This window comes from Pholcus phalangioides, unplaced genomic scaffold, assembly GCF_987345545.1.
Source record: "Pholcus phalangioides strain wild (caught in Gottingen) unplaced genomic scaffold, Ppha-v1.0 ptg000015l_1, whole genome shotgun sequence".
NCBI classification, from domain to species: Eukaryota; Metazoa; Arthropoda; class Arachnida; order Araneae; family Pholcidae; genus Pholcus; species Pholcus phalangioides.
In genome coordinates, this window is record NW_028301608.1 from 117,163,296 (window position 1) to 117,189,735 (window position 26,440).

At 37.1% G+C, this 26,440-nt stretch overlaps 1 protein-coding gene across 50 annotated transcripts in view; it reads left to right on the forward strand.

Annotated features, from left to right (window-relative positions):
* Window positions 1-26,440, forward strand: part of LOC149077705 (uncharacterized) — a 115,781-nt gene that overhangs the window by 84,943 nt on the left and 4,398 nt on the right. For 5 of the 50 annotated variants that reach the window (XM_089245291.1, XM_089245297.1, XM_089245300.1 and 2 more), the window contains 26 exons: window positions 1,368-1,466; window positions 4,148-4,246; window positions 4,368-4,457; window positions 7,740-7,838; window positions 7,958-8,047; window positions 9,504-9,602; window positions 9,723-9,812; window positions 10,407-10,505; window positions 10,620-10,709; window positions 13,520-13,618; window positions 13,720-13,809; window positions 15,197-15,295; window positions 15,405-15,494; window positions 18,354-18,452; window positions 18,566-18,655; window positions 20,243-20,341; window positions 20,456-20,545; window positions 22,279-22,377; window positions 22,534-22,623; window positions 23,049-23,147; window positions 23,270-23,359; window positions 23,526-23,624; window positions 23,742-23,831; window positions 24,934-25,032; window positions 25,160-25,249; window positions 26,108-26,197. In XM_089245291.1, the coding sequence (XP_089101417.1) occupies window positions 1,368-1,466; window positions 4,148-4,246; window positions 4,368-4,457; window positions 7,740-7,838; window positions 7,958-8,047; window positions 9,504-9,602; window positions 9,723-9,812; window positions 10,407-10,505; window positions 10,620-10,709; window positions 13,520-13,618; window positions 13,720-13,809; window positions 15,197-15,295; window positions 15,405-15,494; window positions 18,354-18,452; window positions 18,566-18,655; window positions 20,243-20,341; window positions 20,456-20,545; window positions 22,279-22,377; window positions 22,534-22,623; window positions 23,049-23,147; window positions 23,270-23,359; window positions 23,526-23,624; window positions 23,742-23,831; window positions 24,934-25,032; window positions 25,160-25,249; window positions 26,108-26,197 (2,457 nt within the window). The remainder of the gene's footprint in view (window positions 1-1,367; window positions 1,467-4,147; window positions 4,247-4,367; window positions 4,458-7,739; window positions 7,839-7,957; window positions 8,048-9,503; window positions 9,603-9,722; window positions 9,813-10,406; window positions 10,506-10,619; window positions 10,710-13,519; window positions 13,619-13,719; window positions 13,810-15,196; window positions 15,296-15,404; window positions 15,495-18,353; window positions 18,453-18,565; window positions 18,656-20,242; window positions 20,342-20,455; window positions 20,546-22,278; window positions 22,378-22,533; window positions 22,624-23,048; window positions 23,148-23,269; window positions 23,360-23,525; window positions 23,625-23,741; window positions 23,832-24,933; window positions 25,033-25,159; window positions 25,250-26,107; window positions 26,198-26,440) is intronic. The other 45 variants (XM_089245302.1, XM_089245312.1, XM_089245301.1 and 42 more) reach the window with 40 other exon arrangements.

A 26,440-nucleotide genomic window follows, 5' to 3' on the forward strand; every position in this document is an offset into this window, starting at 1 on the left:
TAGTAGATACCTCGTACTATATCTCAACACCGGAAGTCATTTAATTAACAACAGCTGCCACTTAACACCGGAAAAGAGATAAGACACCTCGTACTATATCTCAACACCGGAAGTGTGACGTCACTTCCGGCGGTGGAGTGGGGCCCATACTACTCGAGGCAGTTCCAAAACACTTAAGCGATCCGTGACACTTTTAGAGATACTTTGAGTGACATGTGACGTAGTTTTAGAGCACTTAAGTGGCCCCCAGTGCGGTTCTACATCGCTCAAGTTACCCGCGGCAGATTCTCAGATTATTTAACTGATCTGCGGCATATAATTACGAATCACTTGAGTGATGCGTGTCACAGTTCCAGAGCACATAAGCGACCCGGACACATTTCCAGATCACTGGAATCCGCGAAACATTAGAGATCACTAAGTGGTTCGGTAGGGCACTTATCAATAAGGGGGCAATGTTACTTCAAGTGCCCACAAACTATCGAAAGGTTTTTCTCGTTTTTGGCTCACCAAGTAAGATGCTGTTGAAAATATTTCATATTTTTATAAAGGATGGTTGATGACGTAAGCATTATCCAAACCCCTTCCCCATCAAAACCCTTTCCCTCGTAATACTTGAATGGCCCCTAACGAACTTTTAAAGTAGCCTATCGTTCAAGTCTTGCCCTGTTTGGTGAATTTGCAGAATTTGAAGAAGATCGCTCTAAAATTACTTTTTGTTTTCAGTCCACACATACACGCACAAAAAAATAATTTTATACGTATGGGGGATTAAGCAAATCTCAACTGAAATAACATCAAGATTTGGGGTGATTATTATTCATGACATTACTTTCAAACTTGATTTTATTGTTATGATCATTTAATCGTTTTTGTCGCACTTCGGTCATTTTCTGCATACTAGGGCTAATTAGACCAGGACCTACAATTTATTACCGGTTCCGAATGGCAGCCTTTTTTCATACACATCGAGAGGTTGGCGGTGCGCTTTTTCTGTGGTCATGTCGACGCTTCTGTTGTACCCCTATATCAGGAAAGTTTCTAACAACAACGGACAGGGTATCGAACTCGCGACACCTTTAAACATCCTTCGGTGCCTCAGGCGAGTGTCTTATCGACCTGGGCTACCGCGCCCTTTATTGTTATGGAAAACCATTTTTCTCTCCTGTTTTTGAATGGAAAACAACCAATAGAACTCGACTTCTATGCTGGTTGTTGCAATATAATATGTATACAATATTTATGTAAAACATACTTCATACATAAAATAAGTGAAACTGTACACTATTCTTTAGCGTATAAAAAAATGCACTTGTGCAGTTCTCTTGTGTGTTTCATAATTTGAATTTATTATTATCGTATTACAGCTCGTCAGATTCGATGCTCACCACCGAAATGTCCACGTGGATGTAGAATAGACTACTCGACACAACCTTGTCCATCATGTGCTTGCAATACTCCACCACGTAAGTGTTAATGGCACGTGCAATGTAATTGTGACCTTCCACTTCTAACCTTTCTCACTTTTTTTAATTTTATTTAGGTTATTTTATTAAAATATTTTTAATTTTTTAAATTTATTTATTAGTTTATTAATAGTTAATTAATTAACTGTTAATTAACTTCATTATTAGTTTATTAATTGGCACAAATGTGAGAGCCGATCTCCCCATTAAAGTCTCGCCACAGAGCAACAGGCCTATAGAGGCACAAATATTCAATCGTTACACTTCACTCTCTTCGCTTCTGAAATATAGATGGCAGCACTGAAAACCAGGTACACACTATATACGCACTCAGATTAACGTTAGGTACACACACTCACGACATAACTCTCACCATAGTCAAATGCCCACGGTGATAAACCGAAATCGTGCTCGGTTTGAAAGAAAGAAAGTTTATTAATGGTGCATTAATCGTCATTTGGCTTCACAGCTTATTAGGCTTTGTTTGATTTTTATTTATGTTCCTCATCTTGAAAATAATGGAAAACACATACACATAATTTGTACATTAGGGATTTCATCGCTTCTCTAGCCAACAATAATTTTCACATTCAGTTCTGAAAAATTTAATTTATCTCTTTTAAGGGCTGCGGAAATGCACTGTTTTCATAATTTGAAGGAAAAGAAGCAATAACTAGATTAAATTCGGTTTAAAAAACAGGAGTTTGGTTGAAAATGTGATGGAAACGCATTAGCAATTAATATCGTAATCACTGTCGAGTTGGTATTGCTGTTTAAGAGTGACCGCACATCCTTATTTAGGTACTTATATGACATCCATTGGGTACGGTTCTAACCCCCCAAGCCGAGATTATATATAGTGTTATTTTGCAGGAAGAAATTTAAACCCCCTTGAGAAGAAAAAAAAATTTAACCCCCGCCTATGATGACATCCATACACTTATACCCATAAACTTACTTTTGATACCCTTATTTTGGACTTTTACATTCGTGTAGTCAATGCAAAATGTAAATGCTTTGTTACACATGTTCTTATGTTTTTCAGTTACATAAAATATAAGAATTATACGGGGTGGGTACTATCGACTACACAATAACTAAGCACGTGATTACTTCTGAAAAACCCATACAGAAAAGTGTTTTCAGATTTTTGAATTGATCAATGATTATGGAGTTATAACGTATTAACAATTGATGACCATTCGAAACCTGCCAAAGTCACCGAAAGTGTACCAAACGTATAACTTGGCGTTTTCAAGCCTATAGGAATGCTACAACCCTGAAAGTAATCAAGAAAGCTAAAAGCTGTGCAAACCAGGCCCGTAGCCAAAAATTTCATTCGGAGGGGGGCCACTTTCATTTCGGGGGGAGGGGACCAAAGCGATAGAACAATAGATATGGCCATCTTTTCCTTTTTTCGGCCAGTTTCTCACATTTCGGGGGGGGGGGACCAGGAAACAAAACCTTTTCTCTCAAAAAATTTGACTAAACACGGAGGAAAGAAAATGACCACATTTTGGCAAAAAAGTGTTGATTTTGAGAGAACAATTTTTCCAATGGATCTCGTTTGGCTAAATATCTGGTGATAAATTTAAATATAAAAGTGTAATAACTCAAATATCTGGTGATAAATTTGCCAATATGGGCAAATGGATCTGGGGCGAAGATAACACGTAATAACAACGTTTACATCATTCTACACGAAAAGGAAAAGCGTCAATCGAGAAAGAAAATAACTAAACTTGCTTCTAACGGGATTGAATATTTCAGTTCATTTTCAACCACTGCCGCTATTCAGCACGGGGAATTTTTGTTTTTTTTTTTCGTTGGGTGTATGGCACATAATTGACCGTTAGAAAACTGACGCGTCACAAAATTTCAAAACGTTATAACTCCGTTAATATTCGTCCGACCCTAAAACGGAAAACACTTTTCTTTGTCGGTTTTTCACAAGGAATCACGTGTGTGGTTCAATTGGGCGGTCGATGGTATCCACCCTGTATTATAGCTAGAAATGGCCTGTACGTCATAAAGTTTGAGCACCTACTGCTGTAATTATTCTTCTGCGAATTAATGATTTTATGATTTTTTTTATTAAAATGTCTAACGATTTTTTGTCTTTTTTTATTAAAATGTCTAACGATTTTTTGTCTTTTTTTATTAAAATGTCTAACGATTTTTCATTAATGATGTGGATCAATAATTAATGATTAAAAAATCATCAATTTATTTCAAAATAGGACAAGAGCTATTTTTCATCAGCTAAATGAAAACAATTGAGCCGCTATTCAGTTTTAATTTTGAGCTGGAAGCTCCTGCCTAATTTTTGAAACTGCAAAAATGGATGTAATGATTGCAATGCTGAATTGGGGAGCCGCTCATTCTTATGTCTAATGCTAATTAGCCATTTTGTGTGCATAAAACGACGCAGTTGCTAAGCAAAGTGCTCAAATCACTAACAAAATTTCTTGCCGCTTAAGTACTTAAGCAGCTTGTCAAACTGAAGAATTTTCGAAACTTTTGATGGACCCGGATGGTGGAAAATGCAGAATAGAGAAACTTTTCAAATTCCGATTTATGCTAATTTACCACTACTTTTAAATTTAATACCCACGATTTTTCATATTTTTGTGAACCTTGTGTAACTCGGATATTTTGTTAACATTGTTTTGGCGCTCCAGGACCTGGAAAGAGATGTTCAGTGCCAAGGTGTGGTCCAAGTTGTGAGGTTGACTATAATGCTTATCCGTGTCCAGAATGTAAATGTGAACTTCCTAAAAGTAAGAGGCAAATGTCATAATAAATTTTCAGTTGTACAGTTAATCACTTGAGATAACGCTGTTAGAAATTGTGTGTACAGCAGTGTGGTGAGTTATTTTACGACATCAAACATTCTTTCAGACGATGGGGTCGTGTGTGCCACACCAATGTGTGATACTGATTGCTGGGTGGATCCCACGATGCTTCCATGCCCTGCGTGTAAATGCGGAGGCATGTATTATTGCTTTATTTTTTCCCCCAGTTCTTGTTATTCATAAACATTCCGAAAAATGAAGCGAATTAATTGACGGTATTTTTTTGTTGTTGTTGTTTTAAAGCTTGCTCTAATTATATACTCTGTGAATTGATGATTATTAATTGAAAATATGGTAATTGGGATCTCTCGTCAACTAAGTTGATAAACTAACGTCCATTGAGCAACAAATTCCTATCTGCCTTGAATTCTTGTACATGAAATGACGAAGTCGTAGGAAATTTTTAAATAGCTATCAAGAATGCTTTGTTCTTGCAGCGGTTCCTAGTTGGGGGCACCTGGACGCCAGGGGTCCACGGCCTAATTGTAAAATTATAAAAAAAAAAATCAACGCTAAGTTAAAAAAAAAGAATAATATAAATAAATTGAAAAGAACAGAGTTTTAATCAAACTAAGGCCGGTCGTCCACTGGAGGCGTCAACATGCAACAAGCTACGCGAGCGGCAACAACTGATATTGAGTAAGACGACAAAAGACATCGGACGTCGTCCACTGAAAGCGACCTTTATCACACGCTACTCAGTTCGGACTCTATGCAGACGTGCATCAAGAATGAAGAAATATTGAAAACTATTTTTTTAAAACATTAGTCAATTCCATACATAATGAGACATCTGAGGAACTCGGAGAAAGCTTTATTGTTGTAAATAAATAAATAAATAATATTTAATCGATTACGACTTACCATCACAACAGATGAACGGCAATTATCAAATTTCAGCTTCCATGTTCACGCTGGAAGGAGGGGGGGGGGGGAGGGATGAAAAAACACAACCGTACTGCGCTTTCACCTGAAATCACTAACTTCACTAGCTGAAGGTCGCTGCCAGTGGACGAAGTTTTCGCATTTTCTGTGCAAATGGGATCAGTCTTGCAAGTACAGACTGCTGCTCGTGTCTTGTTTAACGCTTCGTGTCGCTGCGAGTGGACAACCAGCTTAGGCCGGTATTCACCGACATGGTTTAAGCTATAGTCACAATTTTTTGATAACAGATCGACACGGATTGGTTAAATTCAGGTTTTTAACTAATGTATGTAGATCTCTTATCCAAAAATTGTGACTACAGTTTAAACCATGTCGGTGAATACGGCCCTTAAGGGTGTGAACATAGTACGTCCGTATTTCAGATTCTGGAAACCCGCGTCGTCTCCGATTGGACAAAAAAAAAAACCGATGACATCTCCCGATTGGAGTATGAAACATTTTTTTGTTCTTTTGCAGTCCAGTACGTCATTACAATCGCATCACATTTATTAATTACAGATAGAATGTCCTCAATTGTTCGAGAATATTGTCTGTGAAAGATGGCTGTAGTTTCTGCTGCTATAAATGGGGGTCCATGGCAGACACCAAGATTTCTGAGAGCTCAACTACTAAAAGTACACTCATGTCCATAAATTAAGGATAATGCCAGCTCCGGCAAATAAAGGTTCAGAAACAAAACAAACGTTACTTATTCATAAAGCCCATTTATTGAACAAAAGATAAAGAACAAAAACGATGGTGTATGTATGATACCATTCATAAAAACTACGATTTTTGCTCCCTGGAGCAATTGTAAAATATATCTCCTTTACAAAAACTTACTATTACATGGTTGGTATGATGGTTAATACATTGTATGTCTCCTATGCGATGAAATACAGTCCGTACAACGCCTAGGCATGCTGAGTATCAAATTATCGATCTGATCTTGGGGAAGATCACTCCACTCAGCAAGCAATGCCCTCCGAAGTTCCGGTACACGTGTAGGAGGTGGGTGACGGGCTGCAACTCGTCGGCCAAGCATGTCCCACACATGCTCTATCGGATTCAAGTCAGGTGAGAATGCTGGCCATTCCATACGGGGTATATCCTCAGATTCAAGGCATTCGTTTACGATGTTTGCTCGGTGATAACGGGCGTTGTCATCCATAAACACAAATAAATTGTGCACCCATGGCACCCCTAAACAAACGTACATGTTGTTCCAGAATGATGTCCCGATAAATTTGGGCTTTCATGGTTCCGGTTTGAACATGCAGATCTGTTCTGGAACCCAGTATAATTCCACCCCAAACGAGCAATGCTGCACTACCGTAACGGTGTCGTTCAATGATGTTGTCTTGGTGGTAACGGGTACCTGGCGTTCTCCATATGAAAGTCAGACGTGAATCAGACTGCAAGCTAAACCTGGACTCGTCGGAAAACCCACTGTGATGATGTCCACATTGCATGTTCTCTACTCCAGGCTAATCGCTGCCGACAGTGAGTTGCCGTGAGCGGAACACATCTGACAGGCCTGCGAGCATATAGACCAATATCTCCCAAACGTCTGTAGACGGTTTGCCTTGAAGCTGTGGTACCCGTGGCTGCAGATAGCTGACGAGACAGGTCGGATGCTGTGCTCCGTCTGCTTCTTTTGGCAGTTACTGCCAAATACCGGTCTTCATTCGGCGTTGTTACTCGGGGGCGACATGTACTGTAACGTCTACTGACATTTCCGTTTTCCTGGAATCGTTTCCAAAGCCTAGAGATGACACTTTGGACAATTCCAGGTTCCTCGGATACTTCCATCTGAGTACGCCCACATTCCAGGCGGCCGATAATTCTACCACGTAAAAAATCATCCACATGCGTCCTCTGTGTCATAACTATTCGCTTATGGCACTGAGCGCCTTACAGAACTCTTGTGAACATTTTCACTTCCTTGCCACCATTCCTTATATACCCCTCTCTTACACTTTCGTCATTGTGACGTACTATCGGCATCATCTGGTGGCTTCCTGAAATTTGCATATCATTCTTGCAGATGTGTGTGATAATTCTACAGGTGAAATTTTTACATTAGATTTCGATTTCCGTGTGATTCTGAATTATCCTTAATTTATGGACATGAGTGTGTTTGGGAACCACTGCTTTAAAATACAGCTCCGGCGGCAGAGTTTTGGCGTTCATTCATTCATTGCGCTAAAATACCAAAGCAGCTTGTCAAAGTAGACAAAAATCCTGAAATATTTCCTAAACCTAGAGGGAGGAACAGATTATTATGTCATCATTCATAAGATTGTAAGAAAAAGATAACTTTTTTTCTGTAATTTGAAACGCTGTTGTAAAAAATTAAATTTCCGTCTTGAAGTCACTCATTGATTTTCTAAAAAAGATGTAGCAGAAAAAATGTATATATACCTCCAAATTCTATGCATTTCCGAACTATGTATGACTTCGGTACTTTATTGGCATGTTTTTGACACTACAGGGCCTGGAATAAAATGTTCGTTGCCTGAGTGTGACCCAAGGTGTGAGATTGACTATAATGCTTATCCTTGTCCGGAATGTAAATGTGATCTTCCTGGAAGTAAGAAATCAACGCCATTAATATGAATATTTAAGTAAAGTTGCTTTCTGTGTAAAATGACATTCTTGGTGTGCGGCAATGTAATTGGTCAGTTTCTGATATCAACAACATCCTTTCAGACGACGGTATTGCATGTACTACTCCCGTTTGCGAGCGTGGTTGTTGGATTGATAGCACAATGTTTCCGTGTCCTGTCTGCAAATGCGGAGGCATGTATTATTGCTTTATATATCTGTCCCTAGTTCTTTCTCTATTTATGGGTGCACCTAAAAACGAACCCGTAACTCATCAATAGCATTCGACGCTGTTTTAAAATTAATTTCCTGCTTATTTTGAGAATTGAGCACTTTCTAATCAAAATGTATAAGTTAACAGTCGTAACTGTGTTTATAATATTATAAACTTAATTAATGCGAATTCGTGAAAGGTTCAATTTTGTGTAAGGACTTCTGTTTACTTCACGCTCCTGTGAAATATAATTTGTGGACGAAATACTGAAATTAAAAAAATTTCGTGTGCGGGAAATTCACCTACAGCAATTTACCACCGTACAATTCACAACCATGCCATTCACCCCTAGGAAAATTCACCGGATGAAAAATTCATTACTGGGAAAATTCGCCGACAACAGTTCGACATAAGTGAATAAACGAGCAAATGAATGAGTGAGTGTGAGCAAGTGAGTCACTGAGTGAAAAAATGAGTCCGCAAGAGAGCTAATGAGCCAATGAGTGAGCTAATGAGTTAGTGAGTAAGCTAATGATTCAGTGAATAAGCTAATGAGTCAGTGAGTAAGCGAATGAACTTCATAATAGTGTTTTCTATATTATTAATTCAACTCACTAGAGTGCTCACTCTGTTATACACTCAATCACCTGGTTGCTCACTCACTAACTAGGTCTCTCAATCTCACTCGCTCACTAGGTCGCTCACTGTCACTCACACTCAATCACCAGGCCATTCACTTACCGACTAGGTCACTCGCTCACTCTGTCATACGTTCAATCATCAGGTCATGCACTTGCTAGGTCATTCATTCTGTCACTCCCTCACTCACTAGATCACTCAGTCTACCACTGGGTTGATCACTATGACACCACTGGGTTGATCACTATGACACCACTCTGTCACTCACTCACCAACACTAACCACTCTGTCACTCACTCACACACTTAGTTTGCTCACTCACCAACACTAATCACTCTGTCACTCACTCACTAACTACTATCATTTACTGACTCACTCGGTCATTCCTCGCTCACTTACTGGTTCAATGACTCGTGTAGAACTGGTGTCGGTGAGATTTCCGTCAATGAATTGTTGTCGATGAATTTTCCTAGCGGTGAATAGCGTGTGGGTGAATTTTCCGTAAAAACCATATAATTTGCCTTTAATATGCTAGAGCAGCTCCTCAAACTAAACAAGATTGGGTGATCTCTTGACCTTTCATAAACCGGGACAGCAAAAAATTATGTAATCAAGCGAAATATACCGAGAAAGATTACAGGATACAATAATGTTTTTATATTCTACATTTTTCAGAATTTCTCACGTGTAATTAATCCGCTACAGAATATACAGTATGTGTAGTCGAAAATGCATTTCCTACAAATTTGATTTGTGTGTAACCCGGGTATTGTGATTTATATTATTTTGGCACTCCAGGACCAGAAATGGGATGTTCAGAGCCAAGGTGTGGTCCAAGTTGTGTGATAGACTATAATGCTTATCCATGTCCAGAATGTAAATGTGATTTTCCTGAAAGTAAGAAATCAACACCACATAGTGAATATTAAAGTAAAGCTCTCTGTGAAAATGATATTCTTGGTGTGTGGCAATGTGGTTGGCCGTCATTTTTTTGATATGAAATGACATTTTTTTCAGACGATGGTGTTGCTTGCACCACTCCGATTTGCGAACCTGGTTGCTGGGTCGATACCACGATGGTTCCATGCCCCGGGTGTAAATGTGAAGGCATGTATTATAACTCTATTTCTCCCTAGTTGTTGCTTTTATGCATAAAGAATGAAATAATGAATAAAACTTTAATAAAAAAAGTAAAATTTTTATTTTCAAATTTAAATTTATTTTTAATTTTGGGAATCAATAACATTTTAACAAAATTGGTCGTTGCGATTTTTTATATGTGCTAAATAAAACTAGTACTTTAGCGGTTTTTTTCGGTGAATATTACATAACGAGTTCGGTTTACTTGGAATCCCTGCATATAAAATAACAAAATTGCTCAAGCGAACGAAAATAATTTTTATGCCTACAAAATACTAAAGCAGCTTTGCCAAACTAAGTAACAATACTCAAATGCTGGACCTTTTATGAATCAGGGTGGTGAAAAAGTATGCTGTTAAGCAAAATATACAGAAAGAGATCATAAAGGCGGAGAAATTTTTCAATTCAAAACATTATTATTATTATTATTTTCATTTCCTAACTTTTATTGGTATGCTAGAAATCATCTATTGGTATGCTAGAAATGACGATGTAGAAACTCGAAATGCACAAATTTCTTAAGTAACTAAGGTTTTTATCATAATTGCTTTGACACTCCAGAACCTGAAATTGGCTGTTCAGTACCAAAGTGTGGCCCAAGCTGCGAGGTTGACTATAATGCTATTCCATGTCCAGCGTGTAAATGTGATTTTCCTGAAAGTAAGAAAGCAACGCCATTGTGATTTTACTGTGCCTATCTGTGAAGATAACATTCTTAAGAGATGTGCTGCGGTGTGTGGTTGGTTCCTTTAAAACATCAAATAATTCTTTCAGACGACGGTGTTGCTTGCACCACACCAGTTTGTGATCCTGGTTGCTGGGTCGATGCAACGATGGTTCCATGCCCTGGGTGTAAATGCGAAGGCATGTATTCTAACTTTATTTATCATTGTTTCTTGTTATTTATCCGCATCCAGGAAAAAAAAAAAAGATAATTAATTTACAGCATCGGATGATGATGTAAATTTTAATGCTGTTATTCAAGTTTGCATGATATTTTGCCTGCGAGATAATACATCTTATGAGAGCATTGTGTTCACTCAACGTAGATTTTCAAAAATTGATTCATAGTTTTGAAATTTTTTATGGGACCAAAAATTAAATGCAATATGGAAAAAAATTAACGAAAATTATATAAAAAACCTCCTCATCAATCATATATCGCTGTCAAACACGTACATCCAGTTTAAAAAATTTGCACGTAAAAACAATATTTGGTCTTAAAATAAGAGTTCTAAAATGAAACGTATTGTATATCAACAAAGTGCAACCCATTGTCTCTTTTAAACAATTTTGAGACTAACAACTTTTTTTAAATCTTTTTTTTATATCTCTTGAAAGTTCTAATTTTAACGAACTATGCCAGTGGTTCTCAGTGTGCGTTGTGGCTCCTACGGGCGTCTTCAACCAGTGTCAGGGGCATCACGAAGAGTTGGTGTAGTGCAGGGTTTTCAACCGCTGACGCATCGGGGGCCATATTTTCAGCCCGCGGGTCACTAAACTATGCTATACATATATTATCAAAGTCTGGTTAAAAATTTTGAATTTGATTTTTTGAATTGCAAGAAAATTTTCGTATTTTTATTATTATGATTCGACGCTTCACCATTCCTTTGCCTTCCTTTCCTCTGATATTTTTCATGTTTTCAGTGAACCTGGGTGATTTGTTTATACCCATTTCCTCCCCCCCCCATAACGGCCAACCCCAACTTAAACGTAAATTTTAAATTTAATTGTTAAAATTTTAAATCCAAATAAACACTATAATAAAAGAGCTCGGAGGGCCACAAGTATCCCACGAGCCCATGCGTTGAAGACTTCTGGTGTAGTGATTTGCGCCTGTTCAGAGCTTTGAAGTGATTCTTTTCCAGTTACTTGTATTCTGCGGAGCCACGGGTGGAAAAGGTTTATTTTGATTTAAGAATAAAATGAGTGAAAGTAAGAGAATATGTACGGATACACATAAATATAAGCGCCCCCCCCCCCCCAATTTCAATACATATTTTATTTCATTAATCCGAGGTGGTCTCAGTCCCGTTTATCTTAGATTATCGAGATTACTGTAGTTGTCATAGTTGAAACTTTCCTTTCTTGCGATGTAGGGCATCATAATAACAAAAAGCGGAGGGTTGATGCTGAACTCTTTTTTTTGTAAATATTTCAAAAAATGAGTAGTTGGCTAGAAGATACGAATGAATGCACAGCAGTACTCTTCATCATTTGCCATTTAGAGCCCATGCCAGTCGTAATGCCCAACTGAACAGAATACAAATTTATACATTAGGAGCATCATTGTACCAATAGATTTTTATACCCTCCAATATCATTGGCTCATCTCCTACAACAAAAGAAACTGCAGAAAAGTCAAGCCTAAATACTTAATTATTTTGTTATAATATTTTTATAACTCGGGTAATTTATCATCATTGTTTTGGCAATCTAGATCTTTACATTGGCTGTTCAGTACCAAAGTGAGGTCCAAACTGTGAGATTAACTATAATGCTTATCCATGTCCAGAATGTGATCTTCCTGAAAGTAAGAAATTATCGTAATTGTGATTTTTCGGTACATAACATTCTTAGAAATGTATGCGGCTGCGTGGTTTATCATTTTCTGATATCAAACGACATTCTTTCTAACGACGGTGTCACAGGCACCACTCCGGTTTGCGACCGTGGTTGCTGGGTCGATACCACGATGGTTCCGTGTCCTGGGCGTAAATGCGGAGGCATGTATTATTGAGATTTGTTTCTCCATATTTCTATTTCTATAGGTGTACCGAAAAACGAAAAATCAATTAATTAGATGCGGCATTGAAATTAATTTTCTCATTTTTCTAAGATGGACATTTATTTACAATGAGATTACGGTAGTGATTATTTTATGAACTTATTCAATGGATGATTTTAGCGGCTCTTTATTTGTGTGTGGTTGAACTTTGTGCCAAAATTTCTGGGGATGTAATACCATAGCTAATGGGTGAGCTTTGCTTTACTATGCTAGAGCAGCAGTCAAACTAGTTAAGGTATTTAAACCTTTGATCTTTCGTGAAGGTTTTTTTTGTTCATTTAAAATCACGAGTCCGAACAAATTCTTTCCTAAGGCCTGCATTGCACTACGAAAGTTTTATAAAAGTTATTTTGCAAAATTTGAAAATGCAACCAATAAGCGTATCGTTGTATTCGAGTGAATGTAACATATAGACTTATTAGTTGCATTTTTCAAGTTTTATCAAAGAGCTCTCACGAAACTTTTATCTCGTAATCCCGGAATACGTCTGGTGATCTTTGATGTTAAGTGCTATGCAAGTTCATTGCCTTATGCGCAAGGAGGCCCCTGTATTTGCTCTGGTGAGCATAGGCGTTGTGGTGGCCCAAATGTGCGCCAAATGTAATTTAGAACTGAGTACGTGCTCTTGTTTCTGGTTGTGGCCCTAGCCTCGCTATTGTTTGCGTCCCTCCTAACCAGATCAGGCCCACAGTTCTGTTTCAAAGAAGAGCTTTTAGCAGGTGCTAGATTGCTTTCACCCCTTTGCTGTATGCGCATACAGCAAAAATGGCACTGAAACTGAAGCAAAATTAAGTAGCCTAAGTGAAATGTACTGTTTTTTTTTTTTAAATCTTTTTTGTGAAGTATCGGTAAAGGGAGTATTTTAATTGTTTTGGTACATCAGGACCCGGAATCAGATGTTCAGTACCCAAGTGTGGTCCAGGTTGTGCAGTTGACTATAACGCTGATCCATGTCCAGAATGCAAATGCGATCTGTTTAAAAGTAAGAAATCGACGCCATTAATTTGAATATTCATGTAAAGTTTTCTGTGTAAACAACATTCTCAGTATGTGGCAATGTGGTTGGTTATTTTTTGATTTCAGAAGACGGTGTTGCATGCATCCCTCCTGTTTGCAAGCGTGGTTGCTGGGTTGATAACACGGCGTTTCCTTGTCCTGTGTGCAAATGCGGAGGCATGTATTATCTCTGCGTAGTTATCATTTATGGATGTACCGAAAACAAAATATCATTGAATACGGTTTTAAAATTAATTTTTCCTCACTTTTCCGAGCTCAAGCACTTTTTTTTTCATTGAGATGAGACACTTGTAATATTTTTATAAAATTAATGCGTAGTTTTTGCTGCTGTTTTTGCATAAGGATTTCTTGTCCATTTGATATTTCTGTGCAACTAATGACATAGTATGGTGGGTGAAATTTTCAACATGTAGGCATTGCCTCCAGTATGCTATCACCGCTCGTCATACTGAACCAGATTACGCAAACCTTTAACTTTCCATAAACTGAGGCAGCGAAAAATTATGTTGCCCCGCGAAATACACTGAGAAAGATTAGGGAACAATAAAAATTTGGGTATCTTATTGACATTATTTAGGCATTGTAGGGCCCAGAATGAGATGTTCACCGTTCAGATGTTTAGAATTAGGGAAGTCGTCGCTGTTGCGAATTGGGAGTGTATCGTATTCGATTCACACAAAGTTACGGATGTATTGAAAAATAAAACAATAATTAACTAACAGCATTGAATGCTGTTTTTCAATTTGTTTCACTGGTATGGCAACTGTTAGGTTGAATTTTGCGTTCGGATTTCTTGTCTACTTGATGTTCCTGTACATGAAAGGACGCAGTTAGCGGATTGAATCAGTACCACTTAGAAATAGCGCGTCTCTCCTCTTCTGTAGAATGTGGCGTAATGCTGAAATGGTTGATACGAAATATTTGCCTCCAGTATGCTAACGCAACGCCCGAGTGGCGCCGTGGTAAGATGCTCGTCTATCACCGTGAAAATTGCCGTCAAGACCAAGGTTCAAATTGGGGAAGAATGCAGATAAGGGACCGTTTTTGAGTATTACGTCAGCAATTTTTCAGCCATTTTTGACCCTCCCCCTGTCAGCAAAAGTCAGCAAAACTCTGGCCCCCCCCTCCTCCCCTTGTCAGCAAAATTTCGTCATCTCTACCTCCTATTACATATTGGTAGGATCAGACACTGTACACGGGAAGGGAAGGAGGGACATAGGAGGGCTCCTGCCCCCCAAACGATAAAAAAAATCAAAATTGCGAAAGAAAATACCTTTACATGTTATTATAATCAATACAATTGTTGATCTGTTTTAGAATATAGAAACTTTAAAGTCTCAAAATATAGGAACCCATATTCGCCCATCCTTTTAGGAAAACGCTTCGATATCTTGCAAAAGATGTGGGGTGAGAGGAACCTGGTCATGTCATGCAGAGCAAAAAGCAAAGAATACAACATTATTAAATTAAAATGTGTAGTGAAATTCAATTGTCTTGTAAATTATGAGTAATGGGAGTATTTCTGATTGTTTTGGTACTCCAGGACCCGGTAATAGATGTTCGTTGCCAAGGTGTGGTCCAGGTTGTGCGATTGATTACAATGCTAGTCCATGTCCAGAATGCAAATGTGACCTGCCTGGAAGTAAGGAATGAATAACATTTTTCGGTATATATATGTAGATATATCAGTTTAGAAATGAGTGTGTCAATGTGCTTGGCGATTTCATGATATCGAAACAACATTCTTTCAGACGATGGCGTTGCATGCACTATGCCAGTTTGCGATCCTGGTTGCTGGGTCGATACCACAATGATACCATGCCCTGGGTGTAAATGTAGAGGCATGTATTTGTACTTTTTCTTTAGTTCTTGTTGTTCATTGATGAGAACGCTTATCAATCCACATTCAATAGAAAACAATAATCGATTCTAATGCTATAATTAAGTGGTCCCCAACGTTTGGCATGCGTACTCCAGGGGTAAGTGAAAAAATTAACAGGGGAGAAGAAGTAAAACATTTTTTAACAGGGTCTCTCTTCTCTCTTTCCATTCCCATCTCACCTCACACACACACACGCGCGCGCACAACTTTTAAGACGATGAAGAACTATGCTCTAATTGAAATATCATTAAATACACTATTTTTTTTGCACGTGTTTTTGATTGTATATGCTACTAGCTATAATACCCGGCGCTGCCCGGGTTTTCTTGAATGAGGCTTTTTGTATCACGTGATATCTCCCTCTTTCTTTGAGGGACATGCAAACCGTGTCTAAGTTAACCAATATGGCGACTTCCTGCGCGACTTCATGAAATAAACAAATGTAGATTTAAAGAAACGTAGAAATGAATATATATATATTTTCCCCCTTTTTTAAGGGTCGCTCAGTATTTTGACCCCCCCCCCGAACTGCAAGTTATCCATCTGCCAGTTTCAGCTTCCAAAAATGCTTAATTAAAGCTGTGGAATTTTTCGATGTACTTTTTATGGGCCCATAATTAATTTTAAAATATCTTACCTCACATGAATTTATGCAGTTTGAATATCAAAAGACAATATGGAGACATTAATTTTCATGCTTGAGAAGATATAAATAAAAAGTTGAAATCAATGTTATTGCATGAATGTCCAACTCAAAAGTAGGTTCGGCTAATTACTTCATATTTAATCTCCTGGGCTTCGTATACCTCTAAGCGAACTGAATATTTCAAAAATCGAGAATTCAATACAATTTTTAAAATTATTGATGTGGCAGGAAACTCCCAGTAAATTTCCGCATTTATGCAGTAAAATCTGCAATTTTAACACTGATATCTATGGGGATCATCCTTTGCCTGACCAAAGTGATGCTGAAGATGATTCTGACGACTATTGGAAAAAGTGGCAAACCATTATAAAGGCATAAACTATTATACATATTCACTGGCAGCGTTAAAGAAGCGACAAACCATTGTAAAGCCATATACACGTCTGAAACGCATTGCTAGGAAACCACGGTAACCAAAGTAAACGTTCGGAAAGTGATTGTTGAGGCCGAGAAACCATTGTTGCCCGACAGTTTTTTGCCCATTTGGGGCATTTGCCCTGCTCTGACAAACTTTTAAAGTAGCCTATCGTTCAAGTCGGGCCCCATTTGGTATATATGCAAAATTTGGCGACGATCGATCTAAAATTGTAGATTTGTATAGAGAACACACACACACACACACACACACACACACAGACACACAGACAGAAAATCAATTTTATATATATATGATATGAATGTCGCTCTCCACTTGTTAATACAAGATATACAGAAGACTGGATGTTGTGAAGATATTTATTATTTGAGATGTTAATTTTTTAAGGAAGGAAAAAACTCATTTTTTTCCCGGAGGGACCCGGGTTCGACTCCCGGTAGAGGCAGAGATGAGTTTTTTCCTTCCTTAAAAAAAAAAAAATTAACATCTCAAATAATAAATATCTTCACAACATCCAGTCTTCTGTATATCTTGAATTTTATATATATAGATCCTATGTATGTATACTATGCCGGTATAGTTTCAAAACATAAAGGAATCCATTCAGTTCATTAAATGAAGCAAAAGTTTGAAATTTCATTGACTCAATCCCATTTAAAATTAAATATTGAATTTGAAAATGCATTTTTAAATAAGATTCAGTCAATCAAATCCCAACCTTTTGCTTCATTTGATGAACTGAACAGTTTTCTTTATATTTTGAATTGATTTCCATTCAATTACATTGATGTCATGGTATTTTATCAGGTACGCAAACTGTTTTTAATGCAATTTTTCGAAAATTTACAAAAAATCAAGTATCAGATATATGAAACTTTGTACTGGCATAGAGTAGCACGTACAATCAGAAACATGTGTAAAACATTTGAAATAAATCAATGGTTAAATAGTATTTTTAATGATATTTCTATTAGAGCATAGTTTTTCACCATGTTAAAAGGTATGAGACCCTTTAAGGAGTGTAGGACAATCATGGTATAATCTACAAGGATATATATGCAAGCTGTCTACAAATTTCTACAGTACTATTCTTATAATGCCTTTGAGGGATACTAGTATGTACTTCCAACGTATATTTTGGGTGTACGACGCATTCCATTCACGTTGGAATGGGATGTGGTAAGCGAGAATTCTACGCATTTGTATGGGTTTCGTAAGATTTTTGTGCATTTTTAGAATGCGCCTACATTCCACGCATATATTCAGGTACATGAGATTCCTATGCAATTACAGGGCACTTGAAGCATGAAAAGGCTGTGAAACTCTACTCAAATTCACGAAAGTCAAGATCTATATGTTTGTCATTTAATTTATATGTAAGTTATGTGTAACTCGGGGATTTTTGACATTATTTTGACCATGCAGAACCTAGAATAGAACGTTCAGTGCTAATAGAGTCATTGGAAAAGCTGACCCATCATTCTTTGATGGTAATGGGGCTTACTTGAAGAGTCAATATATCAAAGAAATTTGCATCTAGCATGGAGTTAATCCCTCCGAATGTCCGCTAAACTTATTGCATCAGTCCGTTACACCACTTTCTTCAAAACGTGGTTCAGAAAATGACGCAGAAAATACAAAACTATTCAAAATGTTTTTAGGCCTACACATTTTAATTATTTTTTCCTATTGTGTATCATGTGTCATGGGATTATTTTATTCTTTTGGCGCTTCAGAACCTGGAATAAGATGTTCCGTGCCGAAGTGTGAGTCAAGTTGTGTGGTAGACCATAATGCTTATCCATGTCCAGATTGTAAATGCGACCTTCCTATAAGTAAGAAATCACCGTTATTGTGGTTTTTCATTGTCATGTGTTAGTAACATTCTCAGAAATGTTTGCGGCAATGTGGTGTGTTATTATTTTGATATCAAACGCCATTCTTTCAGACGGCAGTGTTGCGTGCACGACTCCGGTTTGCGAGCGTGGTTGCTGGGTCGATACAACAATGCTTCCGTGTCCTGCGTGTAAATGCGGAGGCATGTATTTATTGCTTCATCTCTCTCTAGCTCTTGCTATTTATCGATGTACCGGAAAACTAAATAGTAATTAATCGAAAGCGTCGCATGCTGATTAAAATAAAATTTTAATTATTCTGAGAATTAGGACTTTTCGATTCAAATATGTAAACAGTTGTAACTTTTTTATGAACACATTTAATTCGTAATTTGTGCGGTTGTTTAGTAGAATTTGGTTTTTAGACTGACATTCCTCTGCGTGAAATGGCAAGTCATAGGCACTGGAACCTGGAGGGGGGGGGGGCTGAGGCTATTTGAGCCCCACCCCCTTGTAATTTATGAATACACAATGCATCGCACCATTCTGCCTCCTGCGTACGTGTTTGAGTCCCATATACGCGGTATGAATGGCGGTTTTCAGCCAACTCAATGTTTTCTTTTTGTCAGCGCCTCTGGATACAGTTGATATCCAATAAAACCTCGTTACAACGGTACCCGCTATAACGATAAATCCTCCTGCAACGATGTTTTTTCAAATCTTTGTAATTGCTTATAGTCTAATGTTAAACACCTCTCGATATAATGATATACTTTACTACGACATATCTGTATATAACGCTATTTTTAAGAGATTTTAAAACCGCTATAACGATATTTTCTCATATTTCGCTCTGAATCGCTTGAATTTAATTTTAACTCGTCACTTGCTTTTATTCTTCCAATAGCGTTCAATATAACATCGGTGTTTTGCGCCGCATAATCACCGAAAATTTAGATAAAGCTTTTGGTATTGCCACTTTTTCCGTACGACAATAAAGTGCAATTCGGTAAACTTCTTTATAGGGGCAATGAATCTAAATAAATTTCATTAATCAATTAAATAATTAAAGTTTTTTGCAACAAATAAAACTTTAAAGAACGATTTCTGATGGTACTAACAACTCAGATTATGAAAAGATTCTAACAAAAGATAAATTGGGTGGCATTTGATGACAAAAAAATGGTGCCTCTCGGTATACCGATAATCTTTCTACAACGATATTTTTCTTGGTACGCAGAACATCGTTATACCGAGGTTTCACTGCATAAAATGCAAAAATGATTCGCATTTAATATGCTAAAGCAGCTCGTCCAATTAAACATGTCAGCTGAAAACTTTGGCGTTTAATAATTAGGTAGTGAGAAATTATGCGATCGAGCGAGAGGGATGACCAGGATGTGGCAGCACTAAAATTCACATGCAACACTACATTTAAGTACTAAAATTGTTAGGTACGTATGCACAAATCTCCGGCACAACTCATTCGGCAGTATTGTCCATAACGATAGAATGAAGTGCTCAGTTTGAAAGAAAGATATAAAAATGACAAGAGACAAGAATATATATATATATACTGTACTTATATTTTTTCAATTTCTCCTGGCTATTGATCCACAACATATGAACCGGATATGCAATGCCTAAAAGTTTTGATTACGTGTAATAGGGATATTTTATCGATATTATTTTGGCAATCCAGGACCCGGAAATTTTGATCGTTACATTTTGATTTTTTTTTTGGCAAATTTTAAGTAATTTAAGTTATTTACATTATTTTGGCAATCCAGCTCCAGGAATGAGATGTTCAGCGCCAAGGTGTGGTCCAAGCTGTGTGGTTGACTATAATGCTTATCCATGTCCAGAATGTAAATGTGATCTTCCTAAAAGTAAGAAATCACAGTAATATTGTGATTTTTCTGTAACGCTATCTGTGTAAATGACATTCTTAGTGTGCGGCAATGTAGTTGGCAATTTTTTGATAAGAAATGACATATTTTCAGATGATGGTGTTGCATGCACCACACCGGTTTGCGATCCTGGTTGCTGGGTTGATACCACGATGGTTCCATGTCCTGGGTGTAAATGTGGAGGCATGTATTATACAGATTCATTTTTCCTATTTAGGAAGAAAATATTGCTTTCAGCAGAAAATATTGCAAAAACAGCATCATGATCCTATGCGTAGCACATATGAATATAAGAAGAGTGTCCACACCACACACATTAAATATCCAAACTTACTTAATTTGTAGACCAGTAACATCTTCATACATTTGAAGTACTTGGGGATTTAAAATATAGTTAACTACTAAGTTACTTAACCCGCGTAATCGGGCCTTGATATCAAGTCCCATGAGCTGAGAAACACTTGGAAATATATGTAGTTAAATGTACTCTATTGTCACTACAAATTGCTTTCCCTCAGCTCACCCTTGAGCAGTTTTAGTATTACTGCTGCGTAGAATTCTGTTAAATAGTTGTGTATTAAACAGTCAAAATATAACCATTTAGGAAAACTGATCTAATTTCTTCGTCATTTTCAATTTTGCTAATTTTTGCGATAGACGAATCATATTTGCCCCCCCCCCCATCTCTCAGGGCCATCATTTCAACTTTTTCCGGGGGGGGGGGGCAAAGAACATATACTATTATGTATGTATATATATATATATTTGTGTGTGTATATATATATATATATATATATACCATTTTTAGTGTATTTTCAAAATATATTACTGTTTGTGTGCGCAAATTCAGGGCTGTCTAGAGGTGTAGGTCCCCCGGCACGCATGCTGAGCTCTCATATGAATGAGACATGAATGAAAAAAAATTATTGCATTATACAAGATTCTTAATTTGGATTGACCAGTACTGAAATACAATGGGAGGGGAACTACAGGGCATTTATTTCTGTACCAGGGACCATGATGCTTTTAAGACGGCGTTTAAGGGTTCAACTTATTACATTAAACATTATGCTGTTTTAATATTGAATTTCAGAGGGGGTTTGAATTTTCTTTTACCTCTGATCTAATAAAATTGACTAAGCATTCAGTAACAGCTTTTAGCAACTTTCACAGACTAAATTTAGACATGTTCTTGGGAACAGTTTCTTAAGTCAGTGACTTTTGTACGTTATTGAATGGGTTTCTTTTTTCCCTTGACTGAGCAATTGAGATGATATCAGAGTATTTCTTCAGCACCCTAAGCAATTTCTAAGCAGGTCAATATTCTGTATAATAAATAACCAAAAGGATCGCTTTAACACGTAAGCTTCATTAAAAAATTATCTATTTCACCTCTTGCGAAGGTATTTTATATACTCACTCATTAATATAAAAAGTTTCCTAGTTCATTTTGTTGTTTCGAATGAGATGGTCTACTGTGTTTTATTTCTAAGTTTTGATTTTTTTTCCCATTTCTCGAAAATTTTTACGTTTTCCTAATTTTTGTTCTTTTTTGTTTCTTGAAAGAATCAGGAATCTTCCGCGAGGAAAAACAACTCAGATGAATTGATAAATTGTAACAAATGCTGAGTGAAGCTCCAATGATTAATGAAAATGCTTCCGCTTCTAATATACTAGAGCAGCTTGCCAAACTAAAAAGAAAGATAAATTATAATTATCAGGCAAAATATACCAAAAAAAAAAAAAAAGTGGCAAGAGAGCAGAGCCTTTCCATCGATTGGTTTTGCAAGTGGAGGAGACTACAATGATTCATTGATATCCTACAGAAGATGATCAGAAAATTTCAATTCGTGTTCTAATTTGCTTTACAAAACGTATCATTCTGGTGTTTTATTGGTATTATTTTGGTACTTCAGGACCTGGAATCAGATGTTCGAGGCCTAGGTGTGGTCCAAATTGTGTGATCGACTATAACGCTAGTCCATGTCCAGAATGTAAATGTGACTTTCCTCGAAGTAAGAAATAAATGTCATAATGATGTTAATGACATACATTTTACGTCTCATTTACAGCTTTAAGTTTATTTTTATTATAATCACTGAAATATTAGAAATGTGCAGCAGTGTGATCGGCCACACACACTTTATACTTATCAAACAAATTTTTTTCAGACGATGGTGTTGCATGCACCACACCAGTTTGTGATCTTGGCTGCTGGGTCGACACCACAATGGTGCCATGTCCTGGGTGTAAATGTGGAGGCATGTGTTGTAGCTCTATTTCGCTTTTATTCTTTGTTATTTATCATTGCACTGAAAACGAAAATGGTAGTTAATATCATTTTATGTTGTTTTTTTAGTTAATTTTCAAATTATTCTGAGAACTAGGGAATCTTTCAGTCAAAATATGACAATTTCGGTTTCTTATATGCAAAATTAGCGAATGCTTTAGGACGGATTCGATTCACAGCAGAAAATTTGCGCCCACTTGCATTCGTTTTCCCAAAGTGTATAAGAGAAAAAAAAAGAATCCTTTTATCAATAAATTTACAAAATTCTTGTTTGATCTGTTGATCAGCTGAAACATATGCATGCACATAATACGTATAAAAAAACCACATTTTGATTTTTTTTTTTTTGGCAAATTATAAGTAATTTAAGTTATTTACATTATTTTGGAAATCCAGCTCCAGGAATGAGATGTTCAGTGCCAAGATGTGGTCCAAATTGCGTGCTTGACAACAATGCTGGTCCATGTCCAGAATGTAAATGTGATCTTCCTGAAAGTAAGAAATCACAGTTATATTGTGATTGTTCAGTAAAGTCACCTGCGTTGTTAAAACCAGTCTTAGCAAAGTGTGCGGCAATGTGATTGATCATTTTCTGATATCAAATAACATTCTTTCAGACGACGGTGTTCAATGCACCCCTCCTGTTTGCGAGCGTGGTTGCTGGGTTGATAGCACAGCGTCTCCGTGTCCTGCGTGTAAATGCGGAGGCATGTATTTTGATTTATCTCTCTATTTATGGATGCACCGAGAAACGAAACAATAATTAATCAATAACCTTTACAAATATTTCTAAATATACATTTTTAAGCCCTTAATTTTCGCTGTAATTTTGAGTAACTTAGGTATTTTATTGATATTATTTTGGCACTTCAGGACCTGGAATACGATGTTCGGTGCCGAAGTGTGGCCAAAGTTGCGTGGTTGACTATAACGCAGGTCCATGTCCAGAATGTAAATGTGATCTTCCCAAAAGTAAGAAATCAACCCCCATTGTGATTTTCGGTACAGTTATGTGTGTAGATAACATTCATAAATACAAATGCGGCAATATGTTTTCCCACTTTATGATGTCGAACTCAATTTTTCCAGACGATGGTGTTGCATGCACCACACCGGTTTGCGATCGTGGTTGCTGGGTTGATACTACGATGGTGCCGTGTCCTGGTTGTAAATGCGGAGGCATGTATTGCAGCTTTATTACTATGTTAAATTAAAATCTTCCGCCTGCTACTAAAAAGACAAATCATAAAAGTTAATCTCAAGGAAAAACCATGCATTCTAAGGCATTTCGTCAAACTATAAGTGTCACCCATCTTCATATGATATTTATATATCCACTATCAACTATTACACTGACAGTGGAGGAGGGGGGGGGGGTGGGAGGAGTTCTCATTCTGGTTATTTACTAAACCTCAATTCCAGGTTGCTCAATGTACGTTTGAGATGAGAATGTGAGAGCGGTCTCCCATTTAGAGAGTCTCTCAACAAATTTCACACGGTACTTACACGAAAATCATAGGGGACATAGATTTGAACGATGATGATGATGCCAATTTATATATACACATATACATTTTTTCAGTCGACTCCACACCTTTGAAGCTGGAGGGGGTGGGGCAATGCCCCTTCCGTATCTCCACCCGTGACGAAAATCCAGGCGTGTCACCCACACTTACAATTCTTTTATGGAAGACAAGTGGAAGTACTTCTCGAACACGAAACACGCAAAACTCTGACATCATAATATAGGCCTAATTCACACTAAAAAAATTTCCGGCATGCATCAATTCGTTGGAATTTTCCCAGAGGAGTGTTTACGACCTTCGTGAACGGTTCAGTAATACTCTATATCTTCTGAAGATGATACCCCTGGTGTGTTGCAACGCGTTACGATTTGACATCTTCCCTTGCTATTTGCTTTTACCGTTGTTTCTCCTTTATTGTGGTAGCGCTATATTACTCCTTAATTCTTGTTAGGTCATACATTGCGCTGAAAAACGAAACAATAGTTATTGCTCAATTTACAGTTGAAAAATATTAGGACATTATGGATAATATTCTAAATTTAGTTTTCTATATATTCTATGGCTCGATTTTATCGAAAAATCAAGAGTATTGCTTTAGCTTCTAAAATACTAGAGCAGCTTGCCAAGCTAAGCCAGATTTTGAGCTTTCATAAACACCAAAAGGGGAAAATTATGCTGTCCATGCACACACGCTTTCAAGTTTTATCAATTGCATGTTATTCGAGTGTTTTATGATGATCGTTTTGGCACTCCAGGACCAGGAATCAGATGTTCTGTGCCGAGGTGTGGTCCAGGTTGTGTGGTTGACTATGATGCCGGTCCATGTCCAGAATGTAAATGCGAACTTCCTAAAAGTAAGAAATCAACGCATCACTACAGTTTATTTGTTGAGATAATATTTTTAGAAATGTGTGCAGTGGAGTTGTGTGAGCGATTTTATGATATCTAAATGATATCTAACAGATGATGACATCTTTACAGATGACGATGTTGCTTGCTCCCCACCGGTATGCGGTCCTGGTTGCTGGGTGGATTCTACAATGGTACCATGTCCTGGGTGTAAATGCAGAGGCATGTATTATCGAATTGTTTTTCTCTAAATTGTCATCAGTGTAATACACATCCAGTATAATAATAATTCAAAAAAAAATTATCAGGAATATTTGAAATTAAAGCATTTAGGTATTAAATAAATACAAGATTGATCGATAGCAATCGCTATGTTTCTGTTATCCTGAAAAGTATTGGTGTGAAATCTGAAATCGCTTGTCTCTTCTCTCTCTCTTGCAGCGGTTCTCAGTACTATTTTTGCCGAAAGATTCTCAGAAAACTGTGTCAACCCCTGTTATTGCTAACGAGTACCATTGTCAGACTAATTTTTAGTGAAAGTATCAATGATGAAACCTAGGTTAAAATTCAGATATTTATACTAATACAAATACAAGGCCAAAACAGGCAAAATGCCCAACGAGGTGGCTGAGAAAAAGATGCCCATGACAAATATGGATGTCATATATTTCTAAAACACAGCAACCCAATTAAAAACAATTAAAAACTGAAAGCTATATATACATGATAAAAAATTATACAATGACCATGAAAGTATCGGGTATGATTTAATGTTTCGTTTCGAAGAGTGATGGGAAATGCTCGGGAAAATGGTGCCGGTAAGAAATGTTGAACACGACATGTATCTGAGATGAATATACATATTTTTTTAAAGTAAATTATCGTGATAATTCGTGAAAACTGTCTTCATCCGCGATTTCAGTAAACATTACAAATTCAAAAGACATCGTTGAGAGAGAACACTTTCATTGTCAAAATAAGTAAATAAAAAGGTAAAGAGAAGAGGTATATATAGGGATGTGAGCAGTGGTGTTATGTGTGCGATTTCATCATATCTAACAGATGGTGGCATCCTTACAGATGATGATGTTGCTTGCTCCCCGCCGGTATGCGGTCCTGGTTGCTGGGTGGATTCTAAAATGGTACCATGTCCTGGGTGTAAATGCAGAGGCATGTATTACCGATTTTTTTTAATGAATTTCATCAATGAAAAAACATCCAATAAAATAGCAACTGAAAAATATTTAGATTGAGAATATTTGAAATTAAAGCATTAGGTAGTGCAATATGTGTTGATTCAGGGGCTCGTTTTGGAGAGGGAGGGTTAATGCTCTGAAAGAAGGTGCTGGTAAAGAATGTTGAACATGACAAATATCTGAGATGAATATATTTATAGGATTATATCAGTTATAA